Source organism: Camarhynchus parvulus, chromosome Z (assembly GCF_901933205.1).
Source record: "Camarhynchus parvulus chromosome Z, STF_HiC, whole genome shotgun sequence".
NCBI classification, from domain to species: Eukaryota; Metazoa; Chordata; class Aves; order Passeriformes; family Thraupidae; genus Camarhynchus; species Camarhynchus parvulus.
The window spans coordinates 49830007-49851443 of NC_044601.1; the positions used below are offsets into that span (position 1 = coordinate 49830007).

Below are 21437 nucleotides of genomic sequence, written 5' to 3' on the forward strand. Positions count from 1 at the left end.
GACACCTTCCATTAGACCAAGTTGCTCAAAGCTCCATCCAACCTGGCCTTGAACACTTCCAGGGATGGGGCACCCCCAGTTTCTTTGGGCAATGTGTTCCTGTGCTTCACCTCCTGTAGAGTACTCTTTCCCCATTTAAAACCACTATCCCTTGTCCTGTCACAACAGGCCCTACTTAACAGTTCGTCATCAGCTTTTTTAGATGATCCTACTGAAAGGCCACAGTAAGATGTCCCTGGATCTTCCTCTTCTCCAGGCTGAACAGCCCAGCTCTCTCAGTCTTTCCTCATAGGAGAGGCGCTCCATCCCTCTGATCATCTTTATGGCCTCCTCTGGACTCCCTCCAGGAGGTCCATATGTCCTTCCTGTGCTGGGAGCCCAGAGCTGATGCAGCACTGCAGGTGGGCTCTCAGCAGAGCAGAGCAGAGGGGCAGAATCCCCTCCCTGCCCTGCTGCCCACACTGCTCTGGATGCAGCCCAGGGCACGTGTGGCTCTCTGGGCTGGGAGAGCCCATGGCTGGGGCATGTGCAGCCTCTCAGCCACCAGCACCCCCAAATCCTTCTGGGCAGGGCTGCTCTCAATCCACTCATCTCACAATATTTTTCCTTATGACAATTTAAAATCTGCAGCGTTTTAATTTGATATACTCTGGTTTTGATATTCTCAGGACTATAATTATACCTTCTGACAACATACACCAACTATAGAAAGACCTAGTAAGCACATTCATATATACTATTGCATTAATTAAATATGAAGACATTTTAAATAGACAGTGGTTTTAGCTGCATTTATTTAATTTTTAAAGGATTTCACAGAAAGTAGCCTCATCAAATTGTTGCTTTTGGAACACTAGAAAGTTTCTTCTAAGATGTAAAACAATAGTTGTTGTCTAGGAGCTGAGTTAATAAAGGATCATGATTTAAAAAGGTACCAATATACTCAGATCTTCTAGTTTTTCAACACAGATGACAACAGTAGTCTGATGACTTGGGGAAACAGCCTCTAGAATGTGAAAGGCATATCCAAGAGCAGCATTTGTCTCTCTTCCCCTTCTCTCATATATTCCTGACTAAAGAATTTAACTTACAGAATAAATTTCAGTGAAACTGAAACCTAGAAACTCTATCTTGTGTACTTAATAAAGAATTTAAGTTGAGATAGTATTATTGCAGCTAAAAGGAACCCTTAAGGATCATATAGTCCAACCAATACAGAGCCTTTCTTTCATTTGACAATGAAACAAAGTAGTGTTTTTCCCTGACATACCTGTATGTTTATCTAGTGCTTAGAGCATTTGCTGTGGACAAGGAAAGTTTTCATTGAAGGAGGATATGTTTAACCCATTTTCCTGAAGCACTCTGGCCACTAAACTGCAGAAAAAGATTATTGTTATCTGTGATTAACACAGGCATTATTATCCATCACAGACACTGCTATTCTAAGGGCAATTAGGTGTCAAGGATCTTTGGAAAGTATAGACTTAATTAATTTTATATTACTGTTCCTTCCTCTGAGTGAACCAAAAATATTTGGGTAAGTCCAGACACTCAATATCCGCTTTTAAAACAGTAACTCAGAGCCTATTCTGGCAGACCATGGGCAGTTTGCATTGTCACCTGACCATGCTGCATGCCATCTGTATGATTCCTAATGCCAAATGGTACAGCACACAGCCAGTTATGCTGGCTCTAGTCCACATGAGGATTCCTGCACCAAAAGGTGGGAAAAGCAGAGTAATTTCAGGTGCAGCGTGGCTGCTGCAGCAGTACATAAAATAGCCTAGTGAGAGAGTAGATTTGTCTGTCACGGTAGGTTAAAAAGAAGGGGCTGATGGACAATGTTCATTGCTGAATCAGGACTTCATCCTTATCTCTTTGGAAGACTCTCTTCTAGGACTTGATATTTTCTCTTTTAAGTCCTTGATTTTGTACTTTTACTGTGACTTGTTTACTGTGTAGTCATTCAACCCACTGCTTTGCCTTTCAGGAAGAAAATTACCCAAAGTTGTTGTTGCATTTTGAAGATTTAAAAAAATTTAGCACTATTACTACATTTTAATTAATGTTACCTGATAATCTTACCTGATAATGAAACCTGTCAATTATTAATGTTTAAAACCCAAATAATTTCAATAAAATTAAAAATATAATTTTTGTATTAATCCTATGTAACAGCTGTAATGTTTTTCTGACATAATGCTGATTGTGGTAGTGTTTTTCAAAGAGACAGTCCAGAGTCTTTACTAACATCCTTTTAAATAAAAAAGTATGATTGCTAAGATCTCATTGCCAATTACTGATGATGCTAACTGACAATGGAAATATTTCTTGACTTTGTGTAATAGCTCTTGGATTGTTCTACTTGTGTTTGTAAAAAAGCTGAGATATGAAATAAACTCAAGTTTCTTTCCAGCTGGTGCAAAAGCCAGAAGCACTGTTTACTAAATAACATTGTGATTTATATTTTGCTGCCTGAAGCAATTTGCTCTCTGCTCTATTTAAGAGTTTAGACATTCTCTCCTTTTCCTGATGAGGGTACTTAGCTAAGCAGTATGTGGAAGCTAATAGGAATCTTCCAGAAATGTCCTTCCAGCCAGTGGGTCACAGACATTCCTGAAAGCCTTTTAATGTTAAACTTCTTGTAAAGCAGTAAATGCTACCCCAAGGGTAGGGGTGTGTTGTGGGGCTTTTTAAAGCAGATAAAGAATTTAGTTAGTATCTATACAAGTCATGCATATATAATTTGGCTGCCCTTTGATTTAAATTATGGTAATAAGATTATTTTGTTATTGTTGCCAAAAAATGTGTTAACCTGTTATATTAACACTGTAATACTTGCATTTGTATATTCCCAGTGTTTGTAAGAGTGCCTTTAACTTGAGAAACCCCAAGTGATTTGCACATTGAACATTCTACTAGACTCTGCATGATAATAGAGATTTAAAATAATGAGAATCAGACCTGCAAATTCTCTGAAAATAAAACAATTCAGGAAAAATACCCAGGGAAAGAGAAGGGTATCTTCATTTATGCTATTGTTACCATTGTACTAGATTCCTCTCTTAAGCAGAATTAGAGATAAAACAGTAGTATGGCTTGACAGTTTAATACCATTATGTAATTTTTGTAGTTTAGAATTTAAATCATAACCTACATGACAAATAAAAATTAGTTTTTGAGGCTTGATTCCTAGGTGAGTGTAAAGAAAACTATCAGATGATTTTGTAGGTCTTGCAATTGCTGTTCATGTGAAATTGCAGTATATGCATTGGAAAAATCTGCAACCATAGAGCTGTTTTATTAACGTATATGTTTAATTCCCAAGTTCTAAAAAAGATAAAAGGTGGAATCCAATTCTATAAGATGGAACCAGAGAGGGATAAAATTTGACTGTAACATTAACTTCTTACACACATTCTCTGCTTGATAAAATGTAAAAGAAAATTAGCATATTCTTCCTCCACTGAAATTTAATTCAAATTATTTTAGAACTAGTTTAACTTCTGACAGCTGAAAGGCATACATTAGCCATCTAGAGCCATCTGCAAGGCAAACACATTCTTACCTCATATGTTTCTAATTGGAACATGTTGTCTTGCAGGCACCATTTGATGCCATGCTCTGACTGGTAATGAATTCTGGAATCACGCATCTCCCCAAGGATTTATACTGCATGGATTAAGGACAGGTTTTTGAGAATTTCAGTTATTTTCACACTTCGATTGTAAGTGTAAACATTATTTCTTGGGTAGCAGCCTGATTATATGAAGAGTTACTATCCCCCAAACCAGGGGTTACTTTAGGTAGATAGGTATTGCATAGGATTTTTTAAAGTATTACATTTCCATTTTAATTTACCAGGATGGTCAGCTAATTTTTTTCTGTCAATATCTAATATCCTTCACTTTGTACAGGTAATACTGTAAAGCTACATGAGATTTCCTGTCTCTACAGTCTGAATTTCATTCTCCAGCTCAGAAACAGTGGACTATATTACATGATTAGCATTTTAATACTATTTTTTTGGAATGACAGAGTAAAAAGGATTTGAAATAATTAATTTTTAATGTTTTCATCAGAATCAAATGACTTATCATAATCCTTTTATTGGTGGCATTTACATTCTCTGCTTCATTGTCTTGTTTGAAGATAAAATATTGCATATGGAGTATTTTTAAGTTATTGCCTGATTATTTTAATGATTTATTGATTATTGCCTGACATTTTAATGATTTAATGGAAATGTGGAAATACTTCAACTAAATGTTGAAAATGTTTGATGGAAAATGAAATAGATTTTTAATAAGTTAAAATGGCATCTACTGAAAAGTCAAAATATAATTACTGCAGTTTTCTCATCCTAAAACAAAAGTACAAATTTAAATAAGCCATCACTAATACAGTAGCATAATGATTTGTATCACTTGTATATCATCGATCTAGAAATCCTGGGATTAAATAAATAAATTTATTTAATTTGTAAATTAGTATTGAGATGTCAATGGCATGAAGCTGAAGGAGTCTTTCATTACATTGTAAAGTGGACAATAAAAAAATGTGGCTGAGGGAAGGCAGCATTACTGTTGAGTACCAGAGAGGTATCTGTAGTATTGAGTTCTGGAATATTTTTTAAACTCAAAATCTAGATAGATAAGTGCACACAGGACAGTGACTGCTGCTACAATATTACAGGAAGTACTAACAGATTGATTTTAAATTTCGAACAGTCCCGTGGGGCCTTTTCAGTAACATTTCCATGTCTCATGAACAATCCTGAATGAAGCAGCATACTTTCCTGACTAATGACCAATGTGTAAAGAGCCCTTAAGAAGGTCAGGTCTAGGCAGGCTGAGCCAAGACCTTGAGGGGTTTCATCTTCACGGACACAACAAGCAAACAGGCTCATAAGCCACTTTTCTGTTCCTACCAGCCTCAAACAGAACTGAGGGAACAGTCAGTTGTTTTCTAGGCAGTGGTCAGTAAAATAATCTTGTGCTGTTAACACTGATCTTGAGTTTTCTAAGCCAGGCTGAAGGGCATTCATCCAGTATCTGGCACTGCTACCCAGATATCCAGTACCTCCCTGGAAGCAGTTGCTTTGCTGTTCTTTGCTTATCTGCTATTTTACACCTTCATGGTTGCTTTCTTGCAAGAACCAACCATACTCTGGCTCCTGGCATCTTTTTTACAGGCACCCAGAAGTTCCTTTGAAAATACCTTGAGGTTTTATTTATATCTAGTACAACAAGGTGTTTTGTTCCTCTTTGTCATGCATATATATTTTCCTTCCATTTATATATGCCACAACTTTCATTAAAGGCTGTGGAATAAGTCAGGTTAAGATTCCCACCTGGTTATAAGTTCAGAATTTTGGGAGAGTGGTATGTCATGCCTTAGGAAAACCAACTGATTGAAACAGAAGAGCAGCCCCAAGGGACAGAAAACAATGAAAAATAACAGTACATACTGCCTTCTTTGGATAGATTCCAGCAGTCATAGGTGAACCTAAATACCTTAAGAAACCTGAGAATATTGGGGAATCTTTTAATGTAGCAGAAAAGGAAAATCAGTGTGTGCTGTCAGATGCCCTGTATAGCTTGTTATAGGACACCTGCTCAGCTGAGGACCCCGAAGTACCAGGGGAGACTAGAGAGTGCCCCACACAGCACTCAAAGGACAAGGAGATCTATTTGGTCTCCTACATAACTCTGCCCTGATGAGAGTCTTTCCTTGAGAAGCAAGCCCTGAGCTTTCTTTCCCCCCAGTGTCAGTGTGATGACTCGTCCAGAAGCGTTCCTCTGATCAAACTTGTCGGCTTAGTCAGGACATTTTCTGCAGTGTTCATCAGAGATGAAGTTTGTCATGTAGGATTTGTCTGTAATAAAATAATTTTAGTAAAACCAAAATATGGGGTTATACATAGCCTTGGTCTTCTTTTAGGAACTTCTTTTTAACAATAAAAAAACCTGTAAAAATTATGATTAAGTGAAAAGTTGAATGTCCTCAATTATACATTATTATTTTATGATTAAACTTCTACAGTGTAATGGTGGAAAGTACTTTCAAATAGGTCTACATTTTAGTGCCTCATCAGAAATGTAGAAATATTTCAACCAAAGAAGATGTTTGATATAAAATTAAATAGATTATTAAGTTACTTTTAACTAAGTAATTTTACTAAACTATTATAGACAGTATTTTTTTCCAGGGTTATATCACAGCAACAAAGAAATCCTAATATATTTAAGACTCTGGAGGCTCAGTTTAGTTTCAGTCATAGAGTAATCAAATATAAGTAAACATAAAATTTGAACTTGCTTTCATGAGAAATTCTGAAAACTCCAGAAATGCCATCAAAATATGTTTTACAGTAATACAAAATGTTTGTAAGACACAAATCCCATTTTAGTTGTATAAGAGAAACTAGATTTTACAGTGATGACTCTCATTTATTCTGCTGGGATCCAGATCACTGCTGAAATCCATCATAAACACATATATTTAAAGCTTTAGATCCCAACATTAGAAATCCTAAAGAACCCATTTTGGAGAAATGTGATCTTCAATTCTGCATCAGGTCACTTTAAAAGTAAGGTCTCATATTAGGAATGACAAATTGAGGCAGACAAAACCAGGAAGCACTGTTTGAAATTTGAATTCAAACCCTTACCTGTAAAAAATTAGATTTTAGACTTGAACATTTAAATAATAAGTTTAGATATAAAGTTGGCATATCAATTTCTGACACTAAGATTACTAATATGGAAATAATATAACTAAACCTATGATTCTTTCCTTAGTACTCTTCTGAGTACTGCAGAGAACTGCAACAACCACAGATTTCAATCAGTAGGAAGAAAAATAACTCCTTAAAGATTGAACTGGTTATTGGTGGTATTGAATCAAGATAACAGTGAACAAAGAGAAAATTGTAATTAATTCTAGATAGATATGTACAGAAAAGTACAGAAAAGGATAAAAATGTGGGCCAAGTTTTTCTAGCATTGTACTGCTTTTTGGTTTTAAGGGAAAACATGATGTCCTCCTCAGACATTTCTGTTTTATTTACCCCTTATTGAGGAATTCACTTATTCTAGCCCTCAACTAGTCAATTCTTGTGTGATGACTTCACAGAATTACTCATATGAGAGAGACTTCATTCCCTTAATAATTTTCGTGGTCCTTTGCTGGCATCTCACTAATAACTCTGCATCCCTTTTGTACAGAGCAGCCCTGAACTGGACACAGCCCCCCAGAGATGGCCTCCTCAGTGCTGAGCAGAGCGGCACAAGGATGCACTGCTGGCTCATATTCAATTTGAAGTCTACCAGAACTCCCAGGTTTTCTGGGAGTGCAGAGCTGCTTTCCTGCTGGGTTACCTCCTGCATGTATTGAGGCATGGGAGAGCTGTTTCCAGGTGCAAGACTGCTCTTGTTGAACAGCATGATGTTCCTGTCAGTCCATTTCTCCAGCCAGTCAAAGTTCCACTGGACAGCAGCACAACCCTCTGGTGTACTATCCACTTCTTCCTATTTTGTCCTCTGCAGCTTGCTGAGGGTATGCTGTGCCCCAGAATCCAGGTCAGTAATGAAGATGATGAACAGGATAGGATGCAGGTTTGTTCTCTGGGCTACACCACTAGCTACTTGCCTTCAGGTAGACTTTGTGCCACTAATCAGAGCACTATGAGCTTGCTCTTCAAGCCAGTTTTAAATCCACCTCACAGTTTGTTAAGGACACTATTACTGAGAGAAGCCTTGGCCTGAACTAAGGTGCAAATGGGACCATGTGGATTTTATTTAACAATAAAACGAGAGGGATAGGGAGAGGGAGAGGGAGAGCAAGTGAGAAGAAAGCGAGAGAGAGCAGAAGATAGTCACCACCCATGGATCCAGAAGTGTCCTTTTGGTCCTTCTTAACCCAGGGCTCTTGGTGGTAGGATTCTGAGGTCATTCAAAGCTTTTCACTATGTATACATTTTTGTAAGCAAAGGAACTAATGGTCATTGGTTACATAGTTCTCTTATTCTATTGGTTAAAGGATTCCCTCACTTCTAATGTTAATTAGTCCCATGCTCAGTCTTCCTCTGGCTTGTGAGTTGGTGGCTACGATCTCTGCCTGCCAGAATTACCTTTTACCCAGCCTGAGCTGACTTCAGAACAGTTGGTGGCTTTCCTTGTGGCCCATAGATTCAGCCATTATCACTGATACATCCTTCTTCAGCTTTGTTTACTTCCCCCTAGGCCTGAGATAACACTCAGACAACATCTTTATCTTGTCTCATGTATTCCTCATGGTGTCTTAATTCACAGCCCAAGTTTCAGGTATCCACAGAGGCATGGTGGTTGCAGATGCCAGTTGTCCCATAACTGTTTGATCAGGATCTTTGTTTGACCAGTGATAAGCATGCAAGCAGGAGATTCTTTACACACTTTGTCACAGTGTGAATTTTTGTCTGATTACCCAGGATGTGCTAGCTAGATCTTGCAGGCTTGGAGTTAGGCCATTCTGTCACTCCATTCTGTGCTTATCTCATGGCAAAGTCCTTCTATGGTAACTGTGTTTGAGACAGAAAACTGTGATCTTAAGTCCTTATACTAGTACTGTCTGCCTTAGAACTTTCTGGCAAATAAAAATCATCTCTAAGGATAGCTTGGTGTCTTTGTCTATATCCAGAGCAATCCAAAGCATCTTTCCTCACAGCCTCTGCCTGAGTATGGGGCTGAACACCAGCAGATGCTCTTGATGTTCTGTCTTTCTTTTCTGTTCATCTGTGACCTAGAATTCCCTAGAGGAGAGTGTACATCTCATAGTTACAATGATGTCAGGATAGCAAAGAACAAAAGATCATGAAAACACATCCAAAAAGCAACATTCCACACAATGAAGACAGTTATTTGTCAGATGATAGCTACAATAGATAATTTTACTCCCAGACTTTCATGTTATCATCAATAATTTTCTCTAAAAATGCCAAATCACACTGGTTTTTCCTTTTTTTCCATCTCAGTATCACTAAGTGAGGCAGTTGACATGTGATAAAAACACGAGGTGTGTATGCAGAATACTGGGAAAAGCTTCATTTGGATCTGAGCTTCTGTAGGCAGGCACAAGCCATGAAAAACTCTGTTGTGCTTCACAGCAGCTGCTCCCTGAGCAGCTATTTTCTGGGATTTTTTTTTAGAATTGTCTCATAAGAGAAGCAAGATGACTGAACTTTGGCAGGTAGGGGAGCTACACACATATCCACTGGTTGACAAAAAACTCACACACTTCTGAGTAGGCATGAAGGTCCTTTTCCTGTAAAAGCGATACCTAAGTCTTGTCCTGGATTTCTGCTGTCTTCAACAGCTAAATGGCCTTGACTAACAGTGCCAGTACTGAGAATTCTTCATTATCAGAATATGTTAAGAACCAGACCATGCCCCTAGACTATTTCAGACAAAAAATGCTGGAAATTAATTAAACAAATAAAAGGCTCCTAATATTAAAAAGGTAATCCCTGTAGTGAAAAAATCAGCAAACCTTTGCTGCTCCCGAAGCAGAAACAAAAGGGATATCACAGAATACAATGAAGGAAAGAAAATAGTTCTACCAAGCAAAATCTAGTGAAATGACTGCAAAATATTAAAAACAACTCAAATTTTATTGTAAACATTTTAATACTATGGTAATTAAGAAATACAAGCTTTCTGATCAGGATCAATTTAACCAGAAAATAGCCTACGAAGGACCTGCTCTTGCTCCAAGAGATATTGACAGCATTTTACAGCAGACTTCAAGGAAAACCAAATTCAAGCCTTTAAACTGTTTCTGCATTTTCACAAAAGTATGTATCTCAAAAAAACCCAATATATGACAAAAAATGTGCATCTCCACTCTATGCCTCTTAGGTGTTTTCCTCTTATGGAGGATTCATCTCTCAGAGTTGGAGTAGTCTTCATAATGTACATTTTTGATAATTCAAGAATAATCTTCCTGTGGAATTAATAACAATCCATATAGAACAAAACAATATTGCTCAAGAAACAGTTTAGGCCTTGAAGAAAGGTAGAGTTAAACAATTAGAAATGTCCTGCAAAATTGTGAGTCCTACTAACTATAGAAAAATGTCTCTCTCACTCATCAATTCTTGTTGAAAATGTACAAAAGAAGCCAATATTAGATTGTATTTTTACTCTTCTTTGTGGCCCTTTTTCAAATAAAGCCATGGTAACATGCTATTAAAAATGATGTAACTTTTTCTTATGTAACTAGTTAGCTTCTATATTACATTTCTTATGTCTTAATATATTTTTGAATATTTACTGAAGGTATTGCTGGTATTGCTTTACCAGACATCCTGGTTAAAAAATTTAAATAATATTATTACTGGAATTTTAGACTATGTCACTTAAAGTAATTTTTCATAACATTTTTTTATTTTACGTTTTTTGAGATCAAAAGGTAGAAGAAATTTTGTCTTAACAGGGAGTTGGTCCTTCCCTTTTCTGACATATGAGCAGTAACTTCAGAAGTTTAGAGAGGCAAACAAAAATTGCAGTTAGAATGGCAGTCCTGGCATATATGAGAGAACTGTTTAAATTTATGGATAATATTTTAGCATACACACCCACACATCTGCATGTAGCCAAACATGAGCCTATGACTTATACCCCCTAGTTTTTAAAATAATTCCACCAAATGTTTTATTACAGCCTTAAAGCTTTTAAAACATTATGCTTAATGTCACTAATAATAAAGCCAGTCACTTTTAGAGACAAAGTAACTGAGCGGATTGTTCTTATTACAAAAATGTATTTTTGTCAAAGCCACGAGTATGTGGTGATGGTGAATTTCAGTTCTTACATCTCTTTAAATTTGCATATATTAAAAAAGACAACATATTTTTTAGTCTAATCAGTGTAGTTATACTTGTAATTTTTAATTCTACTCATATGTTCTTGAAAAGATTGTTTTATGCAGCCTGTTAGAAAATGAAATATTAGTAGTTGATTTACTGCTGATTTTCAGATTAAGTGAAAGTTTCTTTTCCTGATCCCTTCATAGCCTATAAGAGGCTGACCATGCTGGAGCTGCTCCAGTAAAGGAATATAAGATCATTCTTAGTAAAACTCTGATTTCATTCCATCACATTTGGCAGATGGCACCTTCCACAACATATTTCTCCTTGTTCTCTGCTAGAACAGGGGAGTACACCACCTACTGAAAAACCACAGGTCTCCCACACAAATTCTGATACTAGAAGGACAATATACCTACACTCACATGCTTTTCTTGATGAAAGTTCAGTGTACTTTGAAGAGTCATGCCACTAGAAATAAAAACTTCCTTGTGCCTCCCTGAAAAGTGAAGCCCTAAACTTCCTTGTGCCATTCTTCAGAACCTGATTCCCACATTCATTTCTGGTATCTTGTACTATAATTTATTAGATGCTCTTCCACTTGAAAATACTGTGTAAATAGCAAGTCTGGAATATTGTTGAACTGGCTGCAGTTTGGTACTGTAACTCGTCAATTTTTATTTAGAATAACTATAAAGTGCTTTAGAATAGTTTCACAAGAAAGGTGCAAATCAATACTGTGCCCTCTTATGTCCTGTCCCTTAAGACATAAAGTCCTGGAGAGCCCATATTTAAAAGTATCCTCAATTTTTACAGCAATTTAATAATGATACTGATTTCTTATACTGGAGAATGCTTCTGTCTCCAGTATTTATTTGGGTCAGTGTCTCACAGCATCATAGCCAGCAGGCCTGCTGCTTGCCCTCCATTAGTCTTGCTGGATCCAAATACACTCATCTGAATGGGTAAAAAAGGTATGGTGCTACACTGGGAATCTGCACAAAAATGGTCCTCTTATTGTGCGGAACTTGCGGTTGTTAGTTGATTCTTTTTAAATAATATTTGCTGAAAAGATGAACTGGCAGCACACTGCAGTGTAATTTTTCTTTTTGGTTAATAGGCTCAAAATATCACAGTGGAATGCTGACAGGTCTATCAGTTGTCAAAATTTTCCAGGATTTGGATCATGGCACTGAAATAGCTCTGATGAATGTCTACACAATGCATGTTACAGCACTTCTCCTGCTCCCAAAAGATCTGAGTAAAAATGGGAAGCATCTTTATTGCTTTTATGTATGAGGAATTGAAGCACCAGTGAGTTAGTGAAATGTGTCAACACAGAGTCAAACCCCTAAATGACCCAAAAGATTACATTCTTTTGTAGTACACAGTACTCCCCTAAAAACTGGGAGTACTTCTACAGAGTAATCATTTTATAAATTAGGGATAAATTCTTTTCCCATCAAAATTTCCCAAAGGCAAAACTCCCACTGAATGAAGTATGATGTGGATTTCACATTACATTTGTAACCAAACTCAAGCACTTTGTCACATATAGGAGAAGTAACAAACAGCTTCACAGCATGCTTGATGCAGTCTATTCCAATTCTGAATAATAAAAATGCAGTAGCGAACATTTTACCTTTTTTCAATATTTTTCTATTCACAATTTTGCTGTTCACATGACTCAAATTTTCCTTAACTGTTATTTCTACAGCCTAAAGAGGGAAAAAGAAATAACAAAGGAAACAGAAAACAATAAATCCTATTATCCAGTTGACTGAATAAATGTAGATGATCACCAAGTCCATATCAAACCGCCATCCACGGCTATCATCCTCGAAGTCCATGAAGTCCATCCTGTGAGCTGCATGTGGGAAATGCCTCCTGGTCACAGTATTTGAGCGCCTTCGAAAACCTGCTGAAAAACAGATGAGGAGATAAAAATCTTTTTAAAAGGAAACAGATTGACTAGCAAAAAAAGTTAACACTCCTTCCTCCAGTTATCAAAAAGACAAATAGAAGCAGGAAATCTCACACCTCACTGCTAAGTTTCATCACTTTGTCGGACAAGAAGCTATCTTTGGAATTGATTTTGAAGGATTTAAAAAGTAACACGGTGTTCCTTAAAAAGTAACTCTGTGTTCCATGCCTAGAAAATAATATGTTTGTTTGTTTGGATATGGAATTCTTTACCACAATAAAGTAATGCTTATGTTATCCAGATTTATAAACATCTCTCTTTTGGTGCCTTCTTTCACTGAGTTTGACTGAGTGATCTAGAAGTGAAAGGCTCCATATACTGTAATGAATCTCTTCAGTAATTAGTTAAAATGGGTTCCCTAAGATGGGTTCTACTCATCTGAATTCTTCAGTAATCAAAAATATCCAGATCTGTACATACATAGTTCAACAGCTGATACATATTTGAATTCCTTTTTACTAGAATCTGAGATTCTTTTTCAAAGATATATTAAAATAAATAAATCTTCTAAATGAATTGTGCTTGCTTTAATATGATGTTCATTATGTTTAATATAATGCATACCAGGTTAAAATTAAAATTTAAAATCACTCTTTGTACACTGATAACACCTTAAAAATATATAGGCAGATGCAAACAAGTCAAGTAGAAGTAAAAATCCTGTGTCTCCAAGATGGCCTGAGTGTGAGGTCCTGCCAAAAGGTCTGTCCTCTTCATTGTCCCCCAGACTTCTCCATGTAGCAAGAGAGGTACTGTGGAAGCAGACCTCTTCCCTATGTCAAGACATGAGTTTGGAGAAGAGTCTGTGCAGCTGTGTCAAACAGTAGGCTGTGGCACAAAAATAACCTGGGAGCTGTTGTGCAAAGGCAGAAAATCTGTCCCATTCTGATAAAGGACAGTTGTACTCTCGATTTTTCCTCTGTTTTTCTGTAATGAGCAATTTTTATGATGTATGCTGTATTCTTTAATAAATTCTGACAAGAAAAATACCTTTTGTATTTCCAGCTAGAGTGTAAACCACATTTCTTAACCGTCTGCAGATAAAAGCTGAGAGCTGTAGAGCTCCTCAAAAACTGAACAGCAACATCGAGTAGGGGTTTGAATTATGAAACAGAAGACCTGAGGGAGCACCAAACACCTTCTAATGTATTTTTCTACTTCTTAAAAAAAATCTTAACATACATAATTTCAATCCCCAAATAATTATTGCAAAGGCATTAATAAAATATATTTTATTTAACTTTCTTGCACATGCCTGTGTTGCTATACTCTTAACAAAAACTTCTACTGAAATCACATGAATATGCATGCACAGTGCTGGCAGAGTCTGGCAGACTATTAATGGGAACCTGCTACTAGATAACAAAAACAACGTTGTGTGCAAATCACACTTTCATATGCACCAAAGTGTGCAAACCAGCAAGGTTTTCAGTAAGCATCAGTAGGTACATCTGTTGCACTTTGCAACCTTCTGATGAAGTACTAGCAAAGCACAAAATAGAACTACAAAAAATTAAAATATCCTCCCAATTTTATAAATTGACCTATTTTTTTTTAACTCAAAAAGAGAAGGTACCAGATAGAAACTTTTACTCTAAAAATGTTCCCAAATGAATAATATGCAAGCTACAATAACCAATTACATTAAAAGTGTTTATGTAAAATTAAATTATGTATGAACAAGTGTTCTGAGGTTATCAGATATACCAAAGTACATAATTTTGGCACACACTCTTTTTTCTGCAGTGGATGAGAAGAACTATTGAAAGACTGTGAGAAAAAATGCAAGTACAGACTGAGACCTTCCCATATGTGCCCTTGCAGCACCTGGCAGCTTAGTGAGCTAGATCTTTGGAAGCTGTTTCCAGAACAATGTGTTAAAAAAGCACTGCATGTGTCTCTGCATGCTTTTGAACCAGATCTCACATTGACTCCATTTACTGCACTTTGTGTCCCCTGGTGGAGTAGTTTTTGAGTAAATAAGTTGTTTTCCTTTCAGGTAAAACTTGAAACAGAAGATGAGCTCTAAGAGCTCAGAAGTGTTCCAGTAATATGCTTCAACCACTAATGGGCATTTAGCCCTTGGGATTGCAACTTGCCTCACATGCAAATGTGAACATCTGACCTCACAGCATCAATTTTTGTGCTCTATTATAGCTGATATAATTGCTAATGCAAAAATGCCTCTGAGAGACAGTGAATAATCTTTCCTACAACATCTTCATGCCATTCAGAATTTTACAGATCTCTAGTATCTGTTTTCTCTAATATGTTTTCCAAACAAAAGAACTTTTGAACTTCCTTTGTATGGAAAAAGCTTCAAAACTTCACACTATCCTTTCCACATTATGCTTCACCCTCCTTTATTTTTCTCTGAGATGATGTCATCTAAAATTATGCGCAAAATTTGAGTTGTGGGATCACCACAAGTCCAGACAACGACAAAACATTTTGTTATGCTTCCTGCTTACCTTTTTACTGTGGCTGTGCATGAAATGTTTTCAAAAAATTAATCCCAGTACTATCCAAATGTCTTTTTTTATTGGCAATAGCAAATTTACAGCACACTACAGTGAATATTATGCATTATGCAGATGCATAATGCCTCTGTATATACCTGACTGTCCTCATAGTGAAAGTGTTTTCCTTGCAATCTGAACTTTTCATAAGCCTTAATGCTCATCCTCTTGCCACACACCATTGTGAACAGGTGGTCTGTCCTCTTGGTGGTCTCCTTATAGGTATGATAAGGCTGACTGGAGATCCTCCCCAAAGCCTACTCTTTCCCTGACTGAAGAAGCCAGTTCTTTCAGCCTCTCCTTCCAGGTCAGGTTCTCCAGGCCTCTGAGCATCCCAGCTAAACCTGGGTCACTCTGCTAAACCTGCTTCAGTCTTCTGCTGTCTTCTCTGTACAAGGGAGGAAGGCAAAACTGCAGGATTTTACATGTGGTGAGTTGGGTAGTAGGGGATAAAAGCTTCATCTACAGGTTTTCATACATCATACTCCTGTTCACAAAGTCCAGGATGCTGCTGGCCTTCTTCACTGCTAGGGCACACTTCCAGCTCACCCACAGCTTGCCCTCCACCAGGATGCCCAGGCTCTTTCCAGAGATCTGTCCTCAGACTTTCAGTGCACAACCTGTCCCATTGCCAAGGGCTCTTCCTTCCCAGGTGCTGGTCTCAGCATTTGTCCTTGTTGAATTTCAGAGTCCTTCCAGAACATTTCTACAGCATGTCAAGGTATCTCTGAATAGTAGCCCTGTGCTGAGTCTATCAATCTGTCCTTAACTTTGCTGTTCTCTGTAGGCCTGATGAAAATGTGTTCTGTTGCTATATCTAGGTCACAGATCAAAAGAACTGTTAGTTGTCAAGTTCATATTTACTGTCATTAGTGAAGTGAACAATTTAATATCACTATAAATTTTACCAGCTGTATATGTATCACTTTCCCAAATCACAACTGAATGTTCTGAACTACACAGACCACTGTGTCATTCTGACAAGGTCTCAGTTTGACTTGCTACCTGCTCTTTTACACTGTATTTTCCATCTCCTACTTGGGTCTGTTTTTCTTTTTCGGCACCTCGCAAAAGGGTCTTTGTCTGATGCAGTATCTGCGTTTCTCCAACTTCTTGTCCTCTCTGAATAGCAGTCCCACCACTGAGTCTACCAATTTGTTCTCACCTGCAGACTTGATGACAGCATGGAGGAAAAGAACAAAATTTCCAAGTATTCTATAATTTTTCAAGTATACAGGTGTTTTTATGTTGCTTTCATGCTTTGACAAATGAGGTATCATCCCAAACTTCTTGCATAAATGCCAGCTTTCTCCCATACACACATCAAGAGGCATTATATTCTGATTATGCTAACATAATAGCTAAATTGCGAGATTTGCTAGTTAAGATGAGCTGTGAAATTTGTATTTCCAAGAAAGAAAAATCATATATTGCTAGAAAGGCTTATCAGAGCAGCACTTATTCTGTGTGAATGACTGCAAGTATGTCCCATTAACTTCTCATCTCATGCCCCAAGCTTTCAGTCTCAAGCTCTCCACTGAAACTTAAGTTCCCAAAATATCCAGTTCCTTCCCCAAACTAAGGCCATTCAATGAAACCACCATTCTTCTCAGATCCAGAGATCCACTTCTGCATGAAAAGCTTGAACCTCACCATCCTCTTGCCTCAGTATTTCAGGTCCACACACACCTGTTGTCTCAGAAGTCTTTTTATCTAGAGAGAGATATATCAAATGACAAACTTTTCTTTCTCCAGGATGCATACCAGAACCTTCAGCTTACCTATGTTAAAACTTCTGCTATCATCTTCCAAGGCCTTTTCCACAGCAAAATCATCTTTCCAAACCTCCCTCACTATCCTGCTCTTACCTTCCGCTCACTTTCTATCTGCTCTCCTTGCACATTTCACTCCTCTTGCCCTTCTGATATTATCTGTAGTCTCTTGCTGGCTGCCAGCACCTTATACCCATGACTAAACTTACATGATAGCTTAAACATCTCTCCTTTTCCATTCCCAAAATACATGTCCTACTTTCTGACAGATGTTGGGCTCTAGAAAACCTGGATGTAAAATGTACTTAAGGTGTAAAAATGTACTTTCCTTTCCTGAAACCATTTTTACTTTCACTACGTTGTCTGTCTTACCAATTATAGACTTTTGCTGGGCTTTTGGTTTAAGTGTTAAATTCTATTGCAGTTTCAGAGAGGTAAAATGTATTTAAGCAGTAATTTGTGCATGCTTAAAATGTGATTTATTGAACTCACTGTGCATATGATACAGACAGCCTCTGCACATGAATACATCAGTTGCATGCAGGCAATTTAGTGAGGAACACACAGAAACTGCGTTTTTAAGGTGTCAAAGACCCATATTTGAAAGAGTCTAGATAAGCAATCAGTTACTATGAAAATCTGAAAATGCTATGCCTTTCATATGGGACACAAGACTTGATTCCATAAGGGACACTCTATAAGGCAGAGCTGGGAACCACTGTTACAGCTAGATATCTGCCTTGTGACTTTCGTAAGGCATTTAACATTAAAATAAGAACAACATGCTACAGACAAAACTATGCAGAAATCCCAAAATATGGAAGTGTCAGTGATGTACCTATCATTTGTCAAAACAAAAGGCTTGTAAAAACTTCAGTCCTACAGAATCAAGCACCAGCCAAATAATGCTTCTTGCTGTCTGGTATTACCAAAACTATTGGGATTTACATTTCAGAATAATATCCCCTCTCTTAAAACTTTATAAACCCTTTGTGGATCTGAGAAGAGAATATAACAAAATGAACCAGAAATATACAAAATAGGATAAAAAACCCCAACCAAAACAATTAATAGATGTTCCAATGGCAATAACAGTTCTTAAAAATATTTACTTCACAGAGCTCTAACTTCCCATATTATTTTCAAAATTATAAATACATTTTTTGGTAGCTAATCTCAGAGTTTTTCTTCAGAGGTGTGTAAACAAAATAAACCCGTAATTTAAGGTTATTAATTACAAATCAATACATAAAAGCCATACTTGAATTTAGCATTTCTTTGGATCATTTATGGTCAATCCTTAAAATAACATCTCTCAGGCCTTTAGGACAGAGTGACAACTAGTCATTTGGACTTTTTCCTCTGTGAAATACTGTAAATTGCATTCCATCACAATTACAATTATTTTCACTTGACAAATTTGATGGTTTTACTCTAGAGTGGAAATAAATATAAGATCTTCTTGCATTCAAATACAGCTCGTCAGATTTCAGTGAGACTTATTTATAAGTGAAGTTTTTAGCACATTCCTACTATTAGTTTGAATTCTAAGAAAAAAACATAGCTCCACTTTACCAGTTAACAATGATGTTCAGAATACTAAGCAAATAAAGAAATAAAAAGTCTGAAGACAGTTACTTCTTGCTGTTTTATAGATAAATAATTCAGCTTTTACAAATTAAACTATGAACCCATGAAGTTAGCTTCTATATTGTGAAAAATAAGCAGATTGTGAGAAAAGAAAATGAGTAAGTTTGAAAATTAATGCCAAAAGCCATAAAGCCACATTAAATGCACGCATGCACATTTTACATTGGTTATTCTGCTTAACTAAGTATCTCACTAATTTATTAAATAAGAAATATATTTACCAATTTTATGAGAATTATTCAATAGCTACTGTGCCCAGTCCCTCTCAGAAATTCAAAGAAAAAATAGAACTCATAACATCTGTCTTGGGCTGTTTATTTTCCCTAAAATAACAGAATCAAGAAACGAGAGGACTGTAGGAGGGCATAATGACCTTAGAAAACATGCTCAGCCTGTGATTATTATCACAGAAAACATAATAACCTGTGATTATTCTATAATTATCAATACTCACAAATAGAAGCCACTTGGCTAGCTCAACTGCTAGGATACATACTAAAATGGGAGTAATTAATTCACATATCTCAGTGTAAAAGTCACTTGACTTTGGAAGACTTGAAGGAATTTTGGAAGATAGTCAGCAAGCAGATATTTTTTTTTTAAGTAACAAGGTGAATTACCTGTTTGTTTTTTCTTTCTTCCCGCAAATCATAACACAAAAAGTACCAAACAGTCAGAATATTAAGTAACAGCCGGGGACTGATATCAAGGAATGAAGCTGCATGGTCTCATGTATGTCATACAGATCTAAATGCATAGGTTGCATACATTCTAGACCATAAAATGTCTTACTTTGATTTTAAAGATGAGACTTGTACATGTATATTGATGACATACGAATTACAGTTATGGCAATTTTCATACATTTGCCTTCAGGAGGGGGAGTTGTAATGACTTTTGTTCACATTTGCTTGTAAATAAATTGTATTTTAACAGTGAATTTAACTTGTGGACAATTTCTCTCTTTACTATGACAATGCAGACAATAAAAAACAGGGAATTTCAAACAGCAACTTGAGGTTGCTTCTGCTTCTGTGGTATATACATCAATAATCTATATGAAAAAATAATTTTTAAAAGTATTCTGAATATTCTAAATCAATGAGTTTTCATCTGATTTTTAATCTACTTTCTGCTTCTCTTCCATTCTATCTAATCTCTTACTCATCATCAACATCACTCATCTCTCTCCTGCTGTTCCTACATTTTACTACTGAATGTTTCTGTACATCATGTTGTATTTGTCATCTTCCCAGATGACCAAACACTGTATTTCAGCTGCCAGCAACTCTTGATAAGTTATCATCACAAAAGCCTTCCCCTGCTTGCGTCATGTTGCTGTAATGGCATTGGCTACCTCTAGCTTCATTCTCCCCTCACTAAGTACTTACATCCCTTTAGGCTCTGTTTGTACAGACTGCTACCACACAATATATAGAGGCAAACACTATTGATATTGATAGGTAGACTTATTATATAATAAGAGATGACTGAATAAGTATAGAATAGCATTAAAAATATGTCATATTGTTTCTTGTCTTTGATGTGAAGGCTACTTGGCATGATGCTTAATTCTCTCTAGATTCTTATTTTGTAACCTGCATGATTGCTGTATTCTTCAAAACACAATATTTAATACTAATGATGATTTAACAAAAAACTTTGCAGAGTTTTGTAACAACTGTTAAAACCCTTTCAGTGCTGAAGGCAGTGTTAGTGATAACAGTAGATAACAGTAATGCAAATACTTTCTTTAAAATAAATTAATGAATCGTCCCTACTTCTCCTAAGACAGGGGCAGTATGCTGCCAGAGATCAGAGGGAACATCCATAACAGGCGTGCCTCACCACACCCCTCTGTAAGACATGGCTCTGTGCATTTACACAAAAAATTCAGCTCATTTGCAAATCTGGCAACACAAGTCCCGTAATTTCTCTGGAGAAACTGGTGAATGACCTTTCCTGGACCCGTGCATCTGTCTTTAAAAAAGGCATGTTCAGCTTTAGCTAATGTCAATGTTCGAAATTTCTATTTCCCATCTGAGCAAATAAAAGATATGTTCCTCCAGATAATGAAAAATCCAAAGTACAAGATTGTATCTTTAGAAAGCTGGCACAGTTTTTCTGAACTGAAAGTTTTCTGATGCTGACAGTACTTAACCAGTTTTTAGGAAGTTAGCCACGACTTCACAGAATAAGCTGTCTGAAGAGCCTTCATAGTTGTTCAACATAAAATTAAAAATAAATTTTCACAAAGCAGGTTTATTAAAAAGTTAACCAGAAAGAAGTTATTTGAAATAAAAAGAAAATGCTTATGAATGAACTGTTAAAAATTCCTTCCTTTAATCCTTGTTCAGTTGTGTAATGTTTTTTATCTCTGATTTTTTCTGATGCAATTTCAAACATTCAGCTTTATCTACTCAGTAAGTATATTCACCAAAGCTCCTGAATTTCCTCTGTTGTTTGCAGATCTCTGGCTTCTTTAAGAAGGTATGGCTAGTCTGGCTCTGGACTAATTAAAATGTTATCACCATTTCATGCCTATTATTCTCACTCAACACCTTGAGTGCTTTCATGGTTCTTCTTTTGTCCTTCATCAAATCAAAATGTCAGCTTTTGTTTTCACTTTAAAGGGTCTCCACAACTCTGTATGCCTAAAAAATGTT

General features: G+C 36.6%; 1 protein-coding gene across 3 annotated transcripts in view; it reads right to left on the reverse strand.

The window, feature by feature from the left end:
• Positions 1 to 10350: 10350 nt before the first annotated feature.
• Positions 10351 to 21437, reverse strand: part of RNF180 (ring finger protein 180) — an 86057-nt gene continuing 74970 nt past the window's right edge. For 2 of the 3 annotated variants that reach the window (XM_030968971.1, XM_030968972.1), the window contains exon 7: positions 10351 to 12767. In XM_030968971.1, coding sequence (XP_030824831.1) covers positions 12565 to 12767 — 203 coding nt within the window. In that variant the 3' untranslated portion in view covers positions 10351 to 12564. The remainder of the gene's footprint in view (positions 12768 to 21437) is intronic. The other variant, XM_030968973.1, reaches the window with a different exon arrangement.